Source organism: Hemitrygon akajei, chromosome 3 (genome assembly GCF_048418815.1).
Source record: "Hemitrygon akajei chromosome 3, sHemAka1.3, whole genome shotgun sequence".
NCBI lineage: Eukaryota > Metazoa > Chordata > Chondrichthyes > Myliobatiformes > Dasyatidae > Hemitrygon > Hemitrygon akajei.
Window position 1 is genome coordinate 133,160,245 of NC_133126.1, and position 16,182 is coordinate 133,176,426.

The window sequence follows — 16,182 nt, forward strand, 5'->3', positions numbered from 1 at the left end:
AAGGTAAAATTGGATAGGTATATGGACAGGAAAGGAGTGGAGGGTTATGGGCTGAGTGCGGGTAGGTGGGACTAGGTGAGATTAAGAGTTCGGCACGGACTAGGAAGGCCGGAATGGCCTGTTTCCGTGCTGTGATTGTTATATGGTTATAAGGTCACATCTTGGTTAGGGAAACAAGACCTTATATTCCGTTTAGTTAGCCTCCAACCTGGTGGCATGAACATTGATTTCTCAAACTTCCAGTAATGCCTCCCCCCACCTTCACCACTTCCTATCCCCTTGTCCCTCTCACATATTATCTCCTTGCTCCCTCGTGTTCCTCTCCTTCCCCTTTTTTCTTTCTTCCATCACCTTGTCTCTTTAACCAATCAACTTCCTAGCTCTTGGCTTCATCCCTCCCCCTTCAAGTTTCGCCTGTCACCTGACGTTTTTCTCTCCTCCCCCCACCTTTCAAATCTACTCCTCAGCCTTTTATTTCTCCAGACCTGCTGAAGGCTTTCAGCCCAAAATGTTAACTGTACTTTTGTCTATAGATGCTGCCTAGCCTGCTGCATTTTGCTTGTGTTGCTCGGATTTCCAGCATCTGCAGATTTTCTTGTTTGTGAACCATTGTTTTCTATGCTTTTTTATTGTCATGAGTAAATTTCAAAATCCAAAATTCTGATTTTATTTTGCAGAGTTACCTTTGTTCATACAAAACATTGGAAGAGATTTAATGTCTATGTCAGTTTATTGCTCAAGCCCCACCCCACACTAAAGTAGAAGTAGCTCACATGTTTGTGCTGCTCTCTACCTTCTGTGGGATGCTGACCAACATGAGGTGATTGTTCTAGGCAGGTCTGTTCTTGTGCACACATGGACTGTGCTTACACATGAGCAGATCATGTTTCAGTCTGGTGCTCCCAGCCGACAGAACCCTCATCTGTGAGCTCTGAGCATGAGCTGGGGATAAACCAGCTATTACAGGTGCATTGGCCTTGCTCTGAGGGTCAAACTGTTCTTGCAATACGAATGGAGAGCGATACAGGTCTACATTCACCTGCTCTGCCAGTATTGCCTGATCATTTGAGAGTTGTTTGTGGCGGAGGGATTGACTGCATGAGAGTCTCTCAGTCTCTGCAAAATTGACTTTGACACTTCTGCCTTTCACAACGAGGATCAAGGCACCTTGTCAAAGGCTTCTTGGAAATCCAAGTACATGATATCTGCTGATTCTCCTTTGTCTACACTGCTCAATGAATTCCAATAGACTTGTCAGGAAAGATTTTCCTTGACTTGTCAATTTTATCACGTGCCTCCAAGCACACTGAAATCATATCCTTAACAATTGACTCCAACACCTTCACACCCACTGAGTCAGGCTAACTGCCTTATAATTTCCTTTCTTCTTCCTCCCTCCTTTCTTGAAAAGTGGAGTGACATTTGCAATATTGCAGTCACTGAAAACATGCCAGAATCTATTGATCATTGCTGACATCTCCAATATCTCTTTAGCTAATTCTTTCAGAACCTTGGGGTGTAGTCCATCTGGTCTAGGTGACTTATTAACCTTCCTTTCAGTTTCCCAAGCACCTTCTCCCTAGTATTAGCAACTTCACTCACTTTTGCCTCTGACACTCTCAAACCTACGGCACACTGCTGGTGTCTTCCACAGAGACGACTGATGCAAAATACTCATTTAGTTCATTTGAATTTCCTTGTCCTCCATTACTACCTCTCCAGCATCATTTTCCAGTGACTCAATATCTATTTGTCTCTCTTTTATTCTTTATACAGCCCTGTACAAAAGTCTTGAGGTGTATAGTGTGGGTACATACACACACATACATACTATTGTTTGCACAGTACTGTATTTGTCAACGTGGAGCAGAGAGCAAGTTAGTAAATCTGGCTGAGCAAAGGATGTTAGGAATGGCAAGAGGAAAGCATTGTGGGAGGGGTGTGGGACTGATAGCAGAGGAAGTGTGTTAGGTGTGGGGGGAGGGGTGGTGGCATGGGTGGAGCCACAACCAACCCTGAGAATCCAGACAAAGACATTTGATTCCAAACAATTTGTTTATTGGTCATTACAGAATGTCCCTCTTGCACTTCCCTCCCCCTACCCTCTGCCTTGCCCTTTTCCCAGCCATGACTCTCTTCTCTCTGCGCCCTTCCCCATCATAGTTCACTACCCAGACAAATATCACAATCAGATTTATCATCGCACACATCATGAAATTTCCTTTTTTTTAATGGCCACAGTAAAGTGCAATACATAAAATAACTACAGTATTGTTCAAAAGTCTTAGGCACCCTAGCTATATATACTGTAGTGTTCTCGCACAGGTGTAAAAGAACTCTGAACTAAACACCAAGCATAAACCAGTCAATGAGGTGGTCCCAGTAAGATTAACCATTTACTGTTCACTCTTCCACATTAACGTATGGTGAAAACTGTTGATAAAACAATACAAAATATATACAGTATTTGTTTCCTTCTTGACATCACGTTTACATCATAAATACTTGCGAAAGTAAAACTACAACAACTATATTACATTAAAGTGCAACATACAGTCAGAATCTACCTACGCCATCGACTGGTTTTAAATACATCAACACAAACTATCCACAACTCTTGGTTAACAAAGAACATAAACTTATCAGCCGTCATTACTTTTAACAGAATCAGCATTAACATTTTTAATTCAACATATCGATTATCTCATGAACTTACTGCGTTGCTTCTCTGATGTTTCTAGTGCGTAGAAAGAAAACTTTTCTCGCGCTGATCCTCCACATACATAAGCCCCCTCCTTCCTGTTTCTCCAAACCGGTATTTTCCCACAAGACGCGGCGTAACCTGGTGTGATGTCATTGCATGCCGTGATATATCACAGACAACGAATTTACTTTAAACAACTTTAACTTTAACTAGAAAATGACTACAAATGAATTACTAAAGCGAAAATATAATAAACTAAACAAATGCCTTAAAGGCAACACATATACCATATGTGCCTAAGATTTTACATTGTATTGTATATCTGAAAAAAATCTTTGGTATCCGCTTCAATATTATTGGTGAGCTTATCTTTACATTTCATCTTTTAACCCTTATGACTCTTTTATTTGTAGCTCACATCCTAGCTACTGTTCGGAGACCTGTATATAATACTCATCAGGATCAATTTACATTTACAGTTTCTTAACTCTATGCAAAAGGATTCTACACCTTCTCTTCCGATGTCACATATATCGACATAGCTGAGTTGCAATTGTGATTCATCATCTAGGTTAGAAACACATTTATGTAACAGATTCAAAGAAGGCAGTTTAAATAGATGAGATAGCCCCAGAGCATGAGTGCACAGAAGAGACAGTTTCTCATATTCCATTTGCAGAGCAGGTGGTCGTGTCTTCTCCATCCGACACTCAGGTGGTTAAGAGTTGTCCTGGGTTTTTTCTGCAAGTTTGTCTTGGGAATTCATTGCTTGGGTTAGCTACCAGTTGGTCAAAGTTCAAAGTGCAAAGTAAATTTTATTATCAGAATGCAGGTATGTCATCACATACAACCCTGAAATTCATTTTCCTGTTGTAGTTGCTATTCTATAGATTTTTGCTGAATATCTACAGAATAGATATTCAGCAAAAATCTATGGACTAGCAACTATAACAGGATCAATGAAAGAGCAAGAACAGTGCAGAAAACAACAAACTGTGCAAATGCAAATATAAACAAATAGCAATAAATAACCAGAACATGAAATAACATGATATAAAGTGAGAATATTAAATAACAAGATATAAAATCCTTCTGCACTGTGAGACCATCGGTCATGGGTACATCTCAATGGATGGGCAAGTGAGTATAATTATTCGCTCTTGTTCAAGAGCTTGATGGTTGAGTTGTGGTAACTGTTCTTGAACTTGTTGGTGAGTCCTGAGGCTCTTGTACCTTTTACCTGATGCAGCAGTGAGAGTAGAGCATGGCCTCAGTGGTGAGGATCTCTGATGATGAATGCTTCTCTCCTATGACAGCGTTTCATGCAGATGTGCTCAATGGTTGGAAGGGCTTTACCTGTGATGTACTGTGCTGAATCCAATACCTTTGGTAGGATTTCCTGTTCAAAGGTATTGGTGTTTCTATACCAGGCTGTGATGCAGCCAGTCAAACACTCCCCACTACACATCTATAGAACTCTGTAAACATTTTTGATGTCATGTGGAATCTTAGCAGACTCCTCAGGAAGAAGAGGTGCTGTTGTGCTTTCTTCGCAATAATGTTTAAATAATGGGTCCAGGGAAGTTCCTTTAAAATAGTAACATTCAGGAATTTAAAGTTGCCAACCCTCTCCAACTCTGATGATGACTGGCTAATGGACCTTTGGTTCTCCCTCCTGAAGTCTACAATCAGTTCCTTAGTCATTCTGACATTGGGTGAGAGTTTGTTGTTATGACACCACTCAGCCAAACTTTCAATCTCCCTCCTGTGTGCTGATTCACCACCACCATTGGTGACATTAGCAATCTTGAATATGGTGTTGGAGCTGTGCTTAGCCATACAGTCATAGGTGTAAAGCCAATAGAGCAGGGGCCTAAGTACACATCGCTGTGGTGCTCCTGTGCTGATGGAGATAGTGGAGGAGATGTTTTTGCCAATCTGAACTCAATGGGGTCATTTGCACACGGAGGTATTGAGTGCAATGTCTTGGAGCTTATTGATTAGTTTTTGTGGATGATGGTATTAAGTACTGAGCTGTAATCAATAGAGCATCCTGATGTCTTTGCTGTCCAGATGTTTCAGGGTGTGTGAAATGCCAATGAGGTGGCATCTTCTGTGGAGCTGTTGCTCTGGCAGGCAAATTGGAATGGATCCAAGTCACCTGTCAGGCAGGAGCTGTTACGTTTCATCACCAACCTCTCAAAAACACTTCACAGTACTTCACCATTCTGGATGCAAGTGCAACTGGGTAATAGTCATTGAGGCATTTCACCACACTCTTCTTGGGCACTGGTATGATCGAAATTTACTTGAAGCAGTGGATACCACATACTTCTGAAGTGAGGGGTTAGACATTAGTGAGAACAAGCCAGCTGATTAGCACATGTCTTTAGTGCATAGCCAAATGCCCCGTACGGTCCTGATGCTTTCCTTGGATTCACCCTTCTGAAGGCATATCAGCTTCAGATTCTGAGAGCAAAGGATCGGCAGGAGATGTGGAGATTCACAATGGCTTCTTCATGTTCAGATGGTCATCCATGTGCATGTCAGTCAAAGATGTTATAGAGATTTGAGCTGTCATTTGTAGGGGTGGTCTGTAGCATTCAACTAGGAGTTGGTGAATTTTACGCAGGTATGAGAGTGTTTCCAGGTTATTCTTGGAGGTGATTATCAAACTCCACAGTGCAAGTATTAGGATTCGTCATTCGGACATCTAAACAAAAGATACTAATGTTAAAATACTGTATAATCCAGTGTTTTTTAAATTTGATAAATCTCTTTCAAACCTGTTGCAAAACCATTCAATTACGTATATGGGAAGGTCACATGCAGCCTAGTCTATCCTGTAAAGTTCTCCTCTTAATGCCTGGGAACTGTGCTGACATTGATAACACTCACCCATGTAACAGCCTGACACATTTTTACTCCAACTACTACCTTATGCTGGATTTTTCTATTGCAATCCCTTGGTACATCAAAAATAAACAGTCCTTTCAAATCTACTCATGAAAAATGGTGGATAATCAGGCAGATAACACAGGGAGGCATTCACAACCCTAGTGGACCCAGCATACGAGTCTTATAAGGAACATGGAAGCATTTGCAACTATATTCAACCAGAAATGATACACTTGAGATCCTGACCATGTTAGCATTCTTCAGCCAATTCACTTCATTGTGATATGAAGAGTTTTATGCACTGGATACCAGAGATAAAAGCTATGCAACTAGATTCCATCCCAGCAGTAGAACAGAAGATTGTACTGATTTTCTTAGCCTCTAGTCAAGATTCAAAATAGTTTAATGTCACTTCCTGTGGACAAGTGTAAGGAGAACAAAATAATTGTTACTCCGGATCAGATGCAGCATGAAAAAAAAACAAAAGATAAAGAACTCAACAGTAAAACTAAAAAAACACATAAAATATAAATACATAAGATAACTTAAATACATTGTATGTATGTATGCAAAGTGACACCAGGCTGTACATAAGCCATCCTTGTACAGTTACAATAATGTCTCTACCCGATAATGTTAAGGCCTCGAGAATAGACAGACTATGTTTGTTTTCCTTGGTGTATAGGAGAGTATTAATTTTATTATTCTATTATAGATTTATTGAGGATGCCAGCTAGAAAATGAATCTCAGTGTTGTATATGGTGACAAATATATACTTTGACAATAAATTGACATTGAACTTTGAAGAGGGACCCAATAGAAAAAAATATTAGCAATAGTTAGCAGAAACTGTTCTCCCCAACAAAGTTACCTGCAAGGGTATTCATTTACATAAGAAATAAGAATTTGGAGCAGGAGTAGGCCATCTGGCCCATCGGGCCTGTTCCACCATTCAATAAAATCACGGCTGATCTGGCCGTGGACTCATCTCCACCTACCTGCCTTTTCCCCATAACCTTCAATTCTCCAATTATGCAAAAAAACTATCCAACCTTGTCTTAAATATATTTTCTGAGGTAGTTTCCACTGCTTAATTGGGCAGAGAATTCTACAGATTCACCACTCTCTGGGAAAATCAGTTCCTCTTCATCTCTGTCCCAAATCTACACCCCCAAATCTTTTGGCCCTGTCTCCTAGTTCTAGTCTCACTTACCAGTGGAATCAACTTTTCTGCCTCTATCTTATCTATCCCTTTCAAAATTTTACATGTTTCTATAAGATCTCTTTAGGTCAAGAGATAAATGAGCAGGGTCTGAGGAAGACCTATTTCACTTAAAAAGTGGTTGGAATCTGGAACACAGTGCCTCAGAGAATGGTGGAGATAGACACTCTCACAACTTTTCAGAAATATCCAGAAAATCTCACACAAAATGCTGGCGGAATTCAGTTTAGGCAGCATCTATGGAGGGAATAAACAGTCAATGTGTTTGGCCAAGACCCTTCACCAGGACTGGAAAGGAAGAGGAAAGAAGTGAGAATAAGGTGGGATGAGGGGAAGGAGTACAAACTGGCAGGTGAGGGTTTAAACCAGGTGGGGGTGAAGGTGGGTGAGTAGAGAGGAGGAATGAAGTGAGAAGATGGGAGGGGATAGGCAGAGGAGGTAAAGGGCTGAGGAAGGATTCTGATAGGAGAGGACAGTGCACCATCTGAGTAAAGGAAGGAGGAGGGGCACAGTGCAAAATATGGGCAGGTGAGGAACAGAGAAAGGGGTAAGAGGGGAATCAGAATGGGGAATGGAAAAAGAGAGGAAGGGAATGGGGAGAAATTACTGGAAGTTGGAGAAATTGGTATTTATGCTGTCAGGTTGGAGGCTACCCAGACGGAATATGGGGTGTTGCTCCTCTAACCTAAGAGATCCTCTCCATAGATGTTGCCTAACCTGATGCGTTCCTCCAGCACTTTGTGTGTATTGCTCAAGGTATTTCTTATATGTTGTGAGAGTACCTGCTTCCATCATCTTCTAAGGTAATATCTTCCATATTCCATCTAGATGTGCACTTGAATTACTAATGGAACATTAATTATTACATGTGCATTGGCCTTGCTCTGAAGGTCAAAATGTTCTTCCAATACGAATGGAGAGCAAGACAGGTCTACATTCACCTGTTCTGCCAGTATTGCTTGATCATTTGAGAGTTGTTTGTGGCGGAGGGATTGACTGCATGAGAGTCTCTCAGTCTCTGCAATATTGACTTTGTCACTGTTCTCCCTTTCACAATAGGCATCAAGGCACCTTGTCAAAGGCCTCTTGGAAATCCAAGTACACGACATCCACTGATTCTCCTTTGTCAATGCTGCTCAATAAATACCAACAGATTTGTCAGGAAAGATTTTCCCTGAAGGAAACCATGCTGACTTTAGTCAATTTTATCATGTTCCTCCAAGCACACTGAAATCACATCCTTAACAATTGTCTCCAACACCTTCACACCCACTGAGTCAGGGTAACCGGCCTATAATTTCCTTTCTTTTACCTCCTTTTAATGGAGTGACATTTGCAATAATACAGTCACTGAAAACATGCAGAATCTATTGATCATTACTAATGTCTCCATTATCTCTTCAGCTAATTCTTTCAGAACCTTGGGGTGTAGTCCATCTGGTCCAGGTGACTTATTAACCTTCAGACCTTTCAGTTTCCCAAGCACCTTCTCCCTAGTATTAGCAACTTCACTCACTTTTGCCTCTGACACTCTCAAACCTACGGCACACTGCTGGTGTCTTCCACAGAGACGACTGATGCAAAATACTCATTTAGTTCATTTGAATTTCCTTGTCCGCTATTACTACCTCTCCAGCATCATTTTCCAGTGACTCAATATCTATTTGTCTCTCTTTTATTCTTTATACAGCCCTGTACAAAAGTCTTGAGGTGTATAGTGTGTGTACATACACACACATACATACTATTGTTTGCACAGTACTGTATTTGTCAATGTAGAGCAGAGAGCAAGTTAGTAAATCTGGCTGAGCAAAGGATGTTAGGAATGGCAAGAGGAAAGCATTGTGGGAGGGGTGTGGGACTGATAACAGAGGAAGTGTGTTAGGTGTGGGGGGAGGGGTGGTGGCATGGGTGGAGACACAACCAACCCTGAGAATCCAGACAAAGACATTTAATTCCAATTAATTTGTTCATTGGTCATTACAAAATGTCCCTCTGGCACTTCCCACCTCCTACCCTCTCTGCCTTGCCCTTTTCCCAGCCATGACTCCCTTCTCCCTGCCCCCTTCTCCATCGTAGTTCACTACCCAGACAAATATCACAATCAGATTTATCATTACACACAGTAAAGTGCAATAGATAAAATTACTACAGTACGGTTCAAAAGTCTTAGGCACCCTAGCTATATATACCATATGTGCCTAAGATTTTACATAGTATTGTATTTCTGAAAAAAATCTTTGGTAACGGCTTCGATATTATTGGCGAGCTTATCTTTACATTTCATCTTTTAACCCTTACGACTCTTTTATTTGTAGCTCACATCCTAGCTACTGTTCGGAGACCTGTATATAATACTCATCAGGACCATTTTACCGTTGCAGTTTCTTAACTCTACGCACAAGGATTTTACACATATACTGACATAGCTGAGATGCAATTGTGATTCATCATCTAGGTTAGCAATCCATGTAATAGATTCAAAGAAGGCAGTTTAAATAGATGTGATAGCCCCAGTGCATGAGTGCACAGAAGAGACAGTTTCTCATAGTCCATTTGTGGTAATATTAATTCTGTCTTACAGATTTCAATTTAAAGAGTGGGTCAGGTATGATAGTAGATAAATTATAAAAAGTCAAATTATTTTATAGACTGAAAATCTGAAGTAACAGTAATAGGCAGCCCCTGATCCCAGGAGAGCATGTGTTTGCACCTCTGGTGGACTGTGTCCTCTCCAGGGCGCAAGCCTGGATGGGAAAATTTGAAGAAGCAGCTGCTCCCCATGCAGTGGGTTCCCCTTGCCACATCACTGATGTAGTCCATGGGAAGGGCAAGCGCCAGTACAGCTTGGCACCTGTGTCATCGCAGAGTTTGCCGGAGTGAAGTTATAAACTTCAAACTACCTTAGGGACCCTGGCCCCGGATTTCTACCTCGGGGTTTACACCCGAAGCCTTTCCCATGAGAGGTTATGGCCACAAGTCAGCGGAGGGTTAAAATCAGAGTTTTCCTTCTCCTAGGCTAGATGCCATCCAAGGCTGATGAGCCCAACCTGCCCAAAGTAACTGGTTTTAAGGCACCAGTGGTTCTGCCTTTGCCACTTGTCAGTAGAAACAATTCTGCCGGGCCTAGTAGCTAAGCCACACGTGAAGGGCAAGAGTTGGACTTGGTTATCAGAGGCTGCTGGAGTCACCTGCCATTTGGGGCATTTTATAGGTAATGGGAGCTTATCCCCACGACTGCCCCCGACTATGACATCCTTAGGAACTGAAAATCTGAAATGTTTTTGAGGAAATGCCAATTATAAGCTAACACATTAAAAACTCAGTTCCTCATAATAGCACTTAAAATTTCTGTTTTTATAAAATACAACTGCTAGAGACGACATCTGAACTGTACTCATTCCAGCAACACAATGTTTATTCAGGAATGCTGTCTTTTCACTTTATGCTCTTATTACAACCGAAACTTCAAAGCCTCAAGTGTAAAATGGAACTTTGAGTATTTATTATTGGAAAAAATCTCAGAATTCAGTTATGTGGTGTACAGTCTGTGCAGTTACCAATTTAACATGTCCATTGGCAGAAGAGACACCACACGTTAGCCACATCATTAATAAACAAGATTTGCCATTACTTATTTAATTGATAAATTATCTTAAGAATAAAAGTAATCCAGGCTCTATGAGCAACAGACCACTTTGTTTTCTCTTGGGTGATACTAACCTGAGCAGTGAAACTAACCGATTAAAGAAGCATTTTGCAAAAGCAAACAATGAAATTGCCATCATCACCAAAGGAATCAGGATCATAAGGTAATTCCTTTTATCTGAAATAGTTTATCGAACTTAATGAGATAAACACACTATTCAGCTTCTTATGGTCAAGTGTCCCACACATTCAGTTCAATACTATGGCTGTTCTCCAGCTCCTATTAAAAGATTAGTTTTTCCAATGGCTTGCTTTTTAAAAGTTGTTCTATATTCTCCAAATCCTAAAAGCACACTGCATCAATAAATATTAACTATTATTTAGAAACATATGTAGGAAGAGTGATGGAATTAATGATTTAGGCTGAGCAGAATTCATCAGAGCTCGAATGTTAATTCTGTATGTCTAACCACAGATGCTGCCTGACCTGCTGAGTATTTCCAGCATTTTCTGGGTTTTTTAATTTACATTTCCTGATGTGATGCAAAGGCTATGGAGTGCTCACATCCATCATTCATAACATGTGACATGACTATACCTATACTAGAATACGACATGCCAGAGGCAGTCTTCACTGGATGATGTGGGTTATAACATGAGAGTACAGTGTCTGATGTCACCATTTCCTTTGTCTTTTTGAAAGCTACCTCACTGCTTTGTCCATTGCCATTTCTTCCTGATCTGTAGTAATGAGTCTATCTAGGAACAAGGAATCACCACCACCATCTTCTGAATTGTCGTACTTAATTATGTTTATGCTGTCTTTTTCAATTTGTGCTCTTATTATAAGCCTCAATGCCTTAAGTTTAAAATTTAACTGAGGATTACTATTGAAAAAAAATCTCAGAATTCAATTATGTAGCCAAAAGTCTGTGCAATTACTAATTTAAAACCAGACCATTGCCAGAGAAACACCACACATCAGCCACATCATTAATACACAAATTATGTCATAACTTATTTAATTGATAAATTATCCTAAAATAAAGGAAATCCAGGCTCTGTGAGCAACAGACCACTTTGTTTTCTCTGCGGGTCATACTAACCTGAGCAGTGACACTTACCGATTAGACAAGTATTGTACAAAAGCAAACAATAAAGTTGCCATCATCACCAAAGGAATCAGGATCATAAGGTAATTCCTTTTATCTGAAAATAGTTTAAAGAACTTAATGAGATAAATACACTTTTCAGCTTCTTGTGGTCAAGTGTACCACACATTCAGTTCAATAATATGGCTGTTCTCCAGCTCCTATTAAAAGATTAGTTTTTCCAATGGCTTGCTATTCAAAAATAGTTTTATATTTTGCTTTTCCTTTGATCTGTGGTTCCATATCTTAAAAGCACACCATATCAATAAACATTAACTGTTATTTAGGCAGCATATGTGGGAAGAATGACAGAATTAATTATTTAGGCTGAGCAGAATTCATCAGAGTTCAAATGTTAGCTCTGTATGTCTATCCACAGATGTTGCCTGACCTGCTGAGTATTTACAGTATTTTCTATCATTATTTTACATTTCCTGCATCTGTAGTTTCTGATTTGATTGTCAGTGATTCTCTTTCCTCATTTATGGTTACAATCTGCCAAATATTCTAAATAAAGATCTTAGGGATGAGTTTTATTTATCATATGTACATCGAAACATAGTGTGATGTGTCATCTGGGCCAAATCAAATCAGCGAGGATTGTGCTGGGCAGCCCACAAGTGTCAATGTAGCCAGTCCACAACTCACAATCCATATCTGTCCATCTTTGGAATGGGGGAGGAAACTGGAACACTCAGGAAACCCATGCGCTCATGGGGAGACCATACAATCTCCTGACAGATAGGCAAGAATCAAAACCTGATCTTGCAGCTGGTACTGTAAGGCAATGCATTAACTGCTCAATAGTGCTTTAATTGCAGAAAAAAAACATTCTCTGCTTCCTGATTAGTAGTAAAAGTTCACACCATTGCTATCAACTGCAAAGACAGTATTATGTAAAAGATCAATGTCCAGTTTCTCACCGTTCAGATTTCTGGTGTTACACGAGTTGATAGATATCTCACTGCTGGATGCATTACTGATGGGATTTTTTGCAATGCACCTGTACTCATGTTGTTCATCTTCAGTAGCACAGTCTATCATAAGAATTGTGTTCGTATACGTCTCGATGGTGACTCCAGATAAGGATATTTTCTCCCAGTAAATCATGACTGCCTTTTCATTGGAGACGGAGCAAATCAAAGTGATATTTGGTGCATTCTGACCATGACTTAATTTATTTGCTACAGGTTGAGAAACTGGTTCTGAAATATAAAAATGTAAGAGGTTTTTTAAATGCAGAGCAATTACTTGATGTGATTATTTTCTTGGTAATTTTCATACATTATTACACAACTGCATACTTTTTTTTACATTTTGTGTTATAAAGTTCTTAACCTCAGAGCCTGCAATACAGAATAGAAAATGCAAAGTGCACAACATTAAACAGGTTGAGATGCTGGAAAATATTGATATTGAGAAAGAGGATGTGCTGGATGCTTTGAAAAACATTCGGTTAGATGTCCCCAGCACCAGACAGGATATACCCCAGGTTACTACAAGAAGCAAGCAAAAAGTTTGCTGTACTCTGGCGATGATCTGTGGACACTCACTGGCTACAAAAGACAGGAGGGAGCAAAATTTCATTTTTTGTTCATGAAAGGTAATATGAAAATCCTGGGTATATATATCTTATGTCAGTGGTGAGCAAACTATTGGAGAGGATTCTTAGAAACAGGATTTATAGCATTTGGAGAAGCACAATTTGATTTGGGATATCAGCATGGATTTGGGAGGGGCAAGTTGAACCTTTGGAGCATGATGGAATTCTCTGAGGCAGTGACAGAACGAAATTGATGAAGGTAGAACAGTTGACAAGATTCTTCATAGAAGGCTTATTCAGAAAGTTAGAAGGCATGGGATCCAGGGAGGCTTGGGAGCATGGATACAGAATTGGCTTTCCCACAGAAGGTAGAGAGTGGTAGTAGATGGAATGTATTCTGCCTGGAGGTTGGTGGCCAGTGGCAATCTGTTCTTGGACCCCCACTCCTTGTGATTTTTATAAATTACTTGGATGAGGAAGTGGAAGGGTGGGTTTGTAAGCTTGCACCAGACACGAATGGTGTTGTGGAATGCAAGGCTAATGGTACAGTTCTTAGCAGTGAGATTCTTAGCAGAACAGAGAGATCTGGGTGTCCATGTCCAAAAAATACTCAAAGTTGCCACACAAGTTGATAGGGTGGCTAAGGAGGCATAAATTGTGTTGGCCTTCACTTGTCAGAGGATTGAGTTCAGGAGGCTTGAGGTAATGTAGCAGCTCTATAAAACTTGGTTGGACCACACTGATTATTGTGTTCACTGCCCATCCCTAAAGGCCATCAACGTTGGTGGTGAGCTGCCTGTGGTGGAGATACTTTCAGACCACTGACACATTTGAAACTCCAGGCTTTAGTCCCAGGAACAGTGAAGGAATTCTGATACATTTCCAGGTCAGGCAGCTGTGTTAACTGAAAGGGAACCTGTACGCAGTGACCATTCTATGTCCCTGCTGCCTTTGCCCTTCTTGTGGCAGAGATTGTGGTTTCACATGCTATCACAGTAGCCTGGGTCAGTAACATCTCACTACACCCTGCACCCTGAAGGCAAAGATTGCAACGTTTTCTCGGAAGTTCAGTACTGAATTTAATTTTACAGAATGAGCTGCAAACCTCCGCATTTCTGACTTGATTGAGAGAAAGTTGCTGGGCCTAGGATTCAGTCTGAGGAATTGATGCAGTGATTTTCTAGGGCTGAATGATGGACCGCCAACATTTAAAATGACCCCGATCATTGAGAGAATTTCTCCATTGACACCCACCGACTTTGATCTTATTCAGACTCCTTAAGGTCACACTTAGTGAAATGCTTTCTTGCTGTGAAGGGTCATCACACAACTCACTTCTGCTCTTCATATAGTTGACCTTGACCAAGGGCTGGAACTTGAAAATACTTAACTTTCTAAAGATACTGGAACTATAAAAAGTACGAGGAATGAATACTTACCAAAAACTTGAATCGTGAAAGTACTTTGATCATGGTTTTTCAGTTCTACCCCATAGTAGTCGATTCGTATTTGATATTTTCCACTGTCACTAACTTGTATATCATATAACACCACCGATCCATTTTTGATTGTAGCTCTGTGTTTATATTGTGAATGCACAATATGCAAATTATCTGGATTATTGGATGTCCATATGAGAATGTTAAAGAGCTGTGGAAATGTTAATCTAAAGGTAACATCGTACTGATCTTTGTTGCTTTGGTGCTCTATGGGGAACATCACGGTTTGTCCTGCAGCAGCATTATTGACAGTACCAGGTCTGGCATACAATGCCCCTCTGCACACCAAAATTAGATGGAAGACTGGAAAATAAACATAAATTCAAAAGTAAAGTACTGTAGACAGTGGAAATCTAGAATTATAAACCATGATCAACCAGTTTACCTTGAAGCACCATAGTATATGGAGTAGTGTGTCAGTTGTACTGAAGTTTCAAGGACTATATTCACTGCACCCTGGAGCCAGTCAGCAAAGGACCATTTTCCCATGAATGTTGGGCTGAACGCCACCTGATGCCAGGCTGGAAACTAGAAATGAGCCTCAATCTGGACCAGACACCTGCTGGTTAAAGACCCACCGGCTCAATGATCAACAAGATTGGTTGATGTACAATCCCTGCTCCAACCCTCTTCTCCAATTGTACTCTTGGCAGTGACAGGATCATGTGTGTGAATTTGATAGATTCTCAGAAAAATAAACTATTGTTACAAGAGGAAATATTTTCTCTGAGATGAAACTGTGCAGATAGCTTTGTGAAGAAATATTTGTTGAGCACTATATCCGATTGTCCTAAAATAAAATACAAATAGTGGAAATGTTCAGAAGTAGAGTGGAATCCACAGGGAGAGCAGGGCTGGATTAACCTAGCTGCAAAAGTAGCATATTCTACGGGCCCTGCATTTTCGAGGGCCCTGCACTAAATGCTTGCAAGTTGCAGTCTGGTGAAATTGGATCTCTCACCGTATTCTCATGACGATCTGGCAACGCTGTTGTTTTCATGTCGGGGGAGCTGCATGCCACATGGTATGTGTGTGCAGATGTGTGTTGCCTCCTTGCTGTGTCGTGGTGACCTTTGTGCTGTCTCCCACGCTCCCAAGCCGCAGCAGCATGCGCTGTTATGCAGTTGGAGGATGCGCCGCCGCGGTGAGCCTGCGACAAGGAATGTGTGACTCAATAGTTTTATGTGACCCAGTTCATGGTTCCTCATTTTGTTTCTGATTTTAGGTAGTCCGAACCAGCTCAGGAACATACAAGATCAGATTAGACCGTGAGTTTTGTGCCGCTAAACGAGTCGGTTCCTACCTTGTGAAAGAAATGGAGACTGAACAAAAGTATTGGTGCACACTTCTAGAGCAAATAATTGAAGTTGTAAAGTTTTTAACAGAACAAGGCCTTTCATTTTGTGGTAGTGATGAAACTGTTGGCTGTCCTCATAATGGAAATTACTTGGGGTTGTTAGAATTACTGGCGAAGTTTAACCCTTTTCTGGCAAAGCATATAAATGCTCGTACAAAC

General features: G+C 40.6%; 1 protein-coding gene across 1 annotated transcript; it reads right to left on the bottom strand.

The window, feature by feature from the left end:
- Positions 1-4,698: 4,698 nt before the first annotated feature.
- LOC140724580 (SLAM family member 9-like) lies at positions 4,699-15,666 on the bottom strand. Its single transcript, XM_073039008.1, has 5 exons — positions 15,628-15,666; positions 14,607-14,817; positions 12,548-12,829; positions 11,598-11,682; positions 4,699-5,417 (listed from the first exon to the last, which is right to left on the bottom strand). The coding sequence occupies exons 1-5, from the start codon at positions 15,664-15,666 to the stop codon at positions 5,396-5,398; spliced, it is 639 nt and encodes a 212-aa protein (XP_072895109.1). The 3' UTR covers positions 4,699-5,395.
- Between the last annotated feature and the right edge of the window lie 516 nt (positions 15,667-16,182).

Excerpts from the sequence above, each read along its gene's own strand:
- LOC140724580 (XM_073039008.1), bottom strand. The coding sequence starts at position 15,666 with ATGAAAACAACAGCGTTGCCAGATCGTCATGAGAATACG. Across the intron at positions 12,830-14,606 it reads TTTCACGATTCAAGTTTTTG|AACCAGTTTCTCAACCTGTA; the intron begins GTAAGTATTCAT and ends TTTATATTTCAG. Across the intron at positions 5,418-11,597 it reads GTACAATACTTGTCTAATCG|ATGTCCGAATGACGAATCCT; the intron begins GTAAGTGTCACT and ends TCTTTTGTTTAG.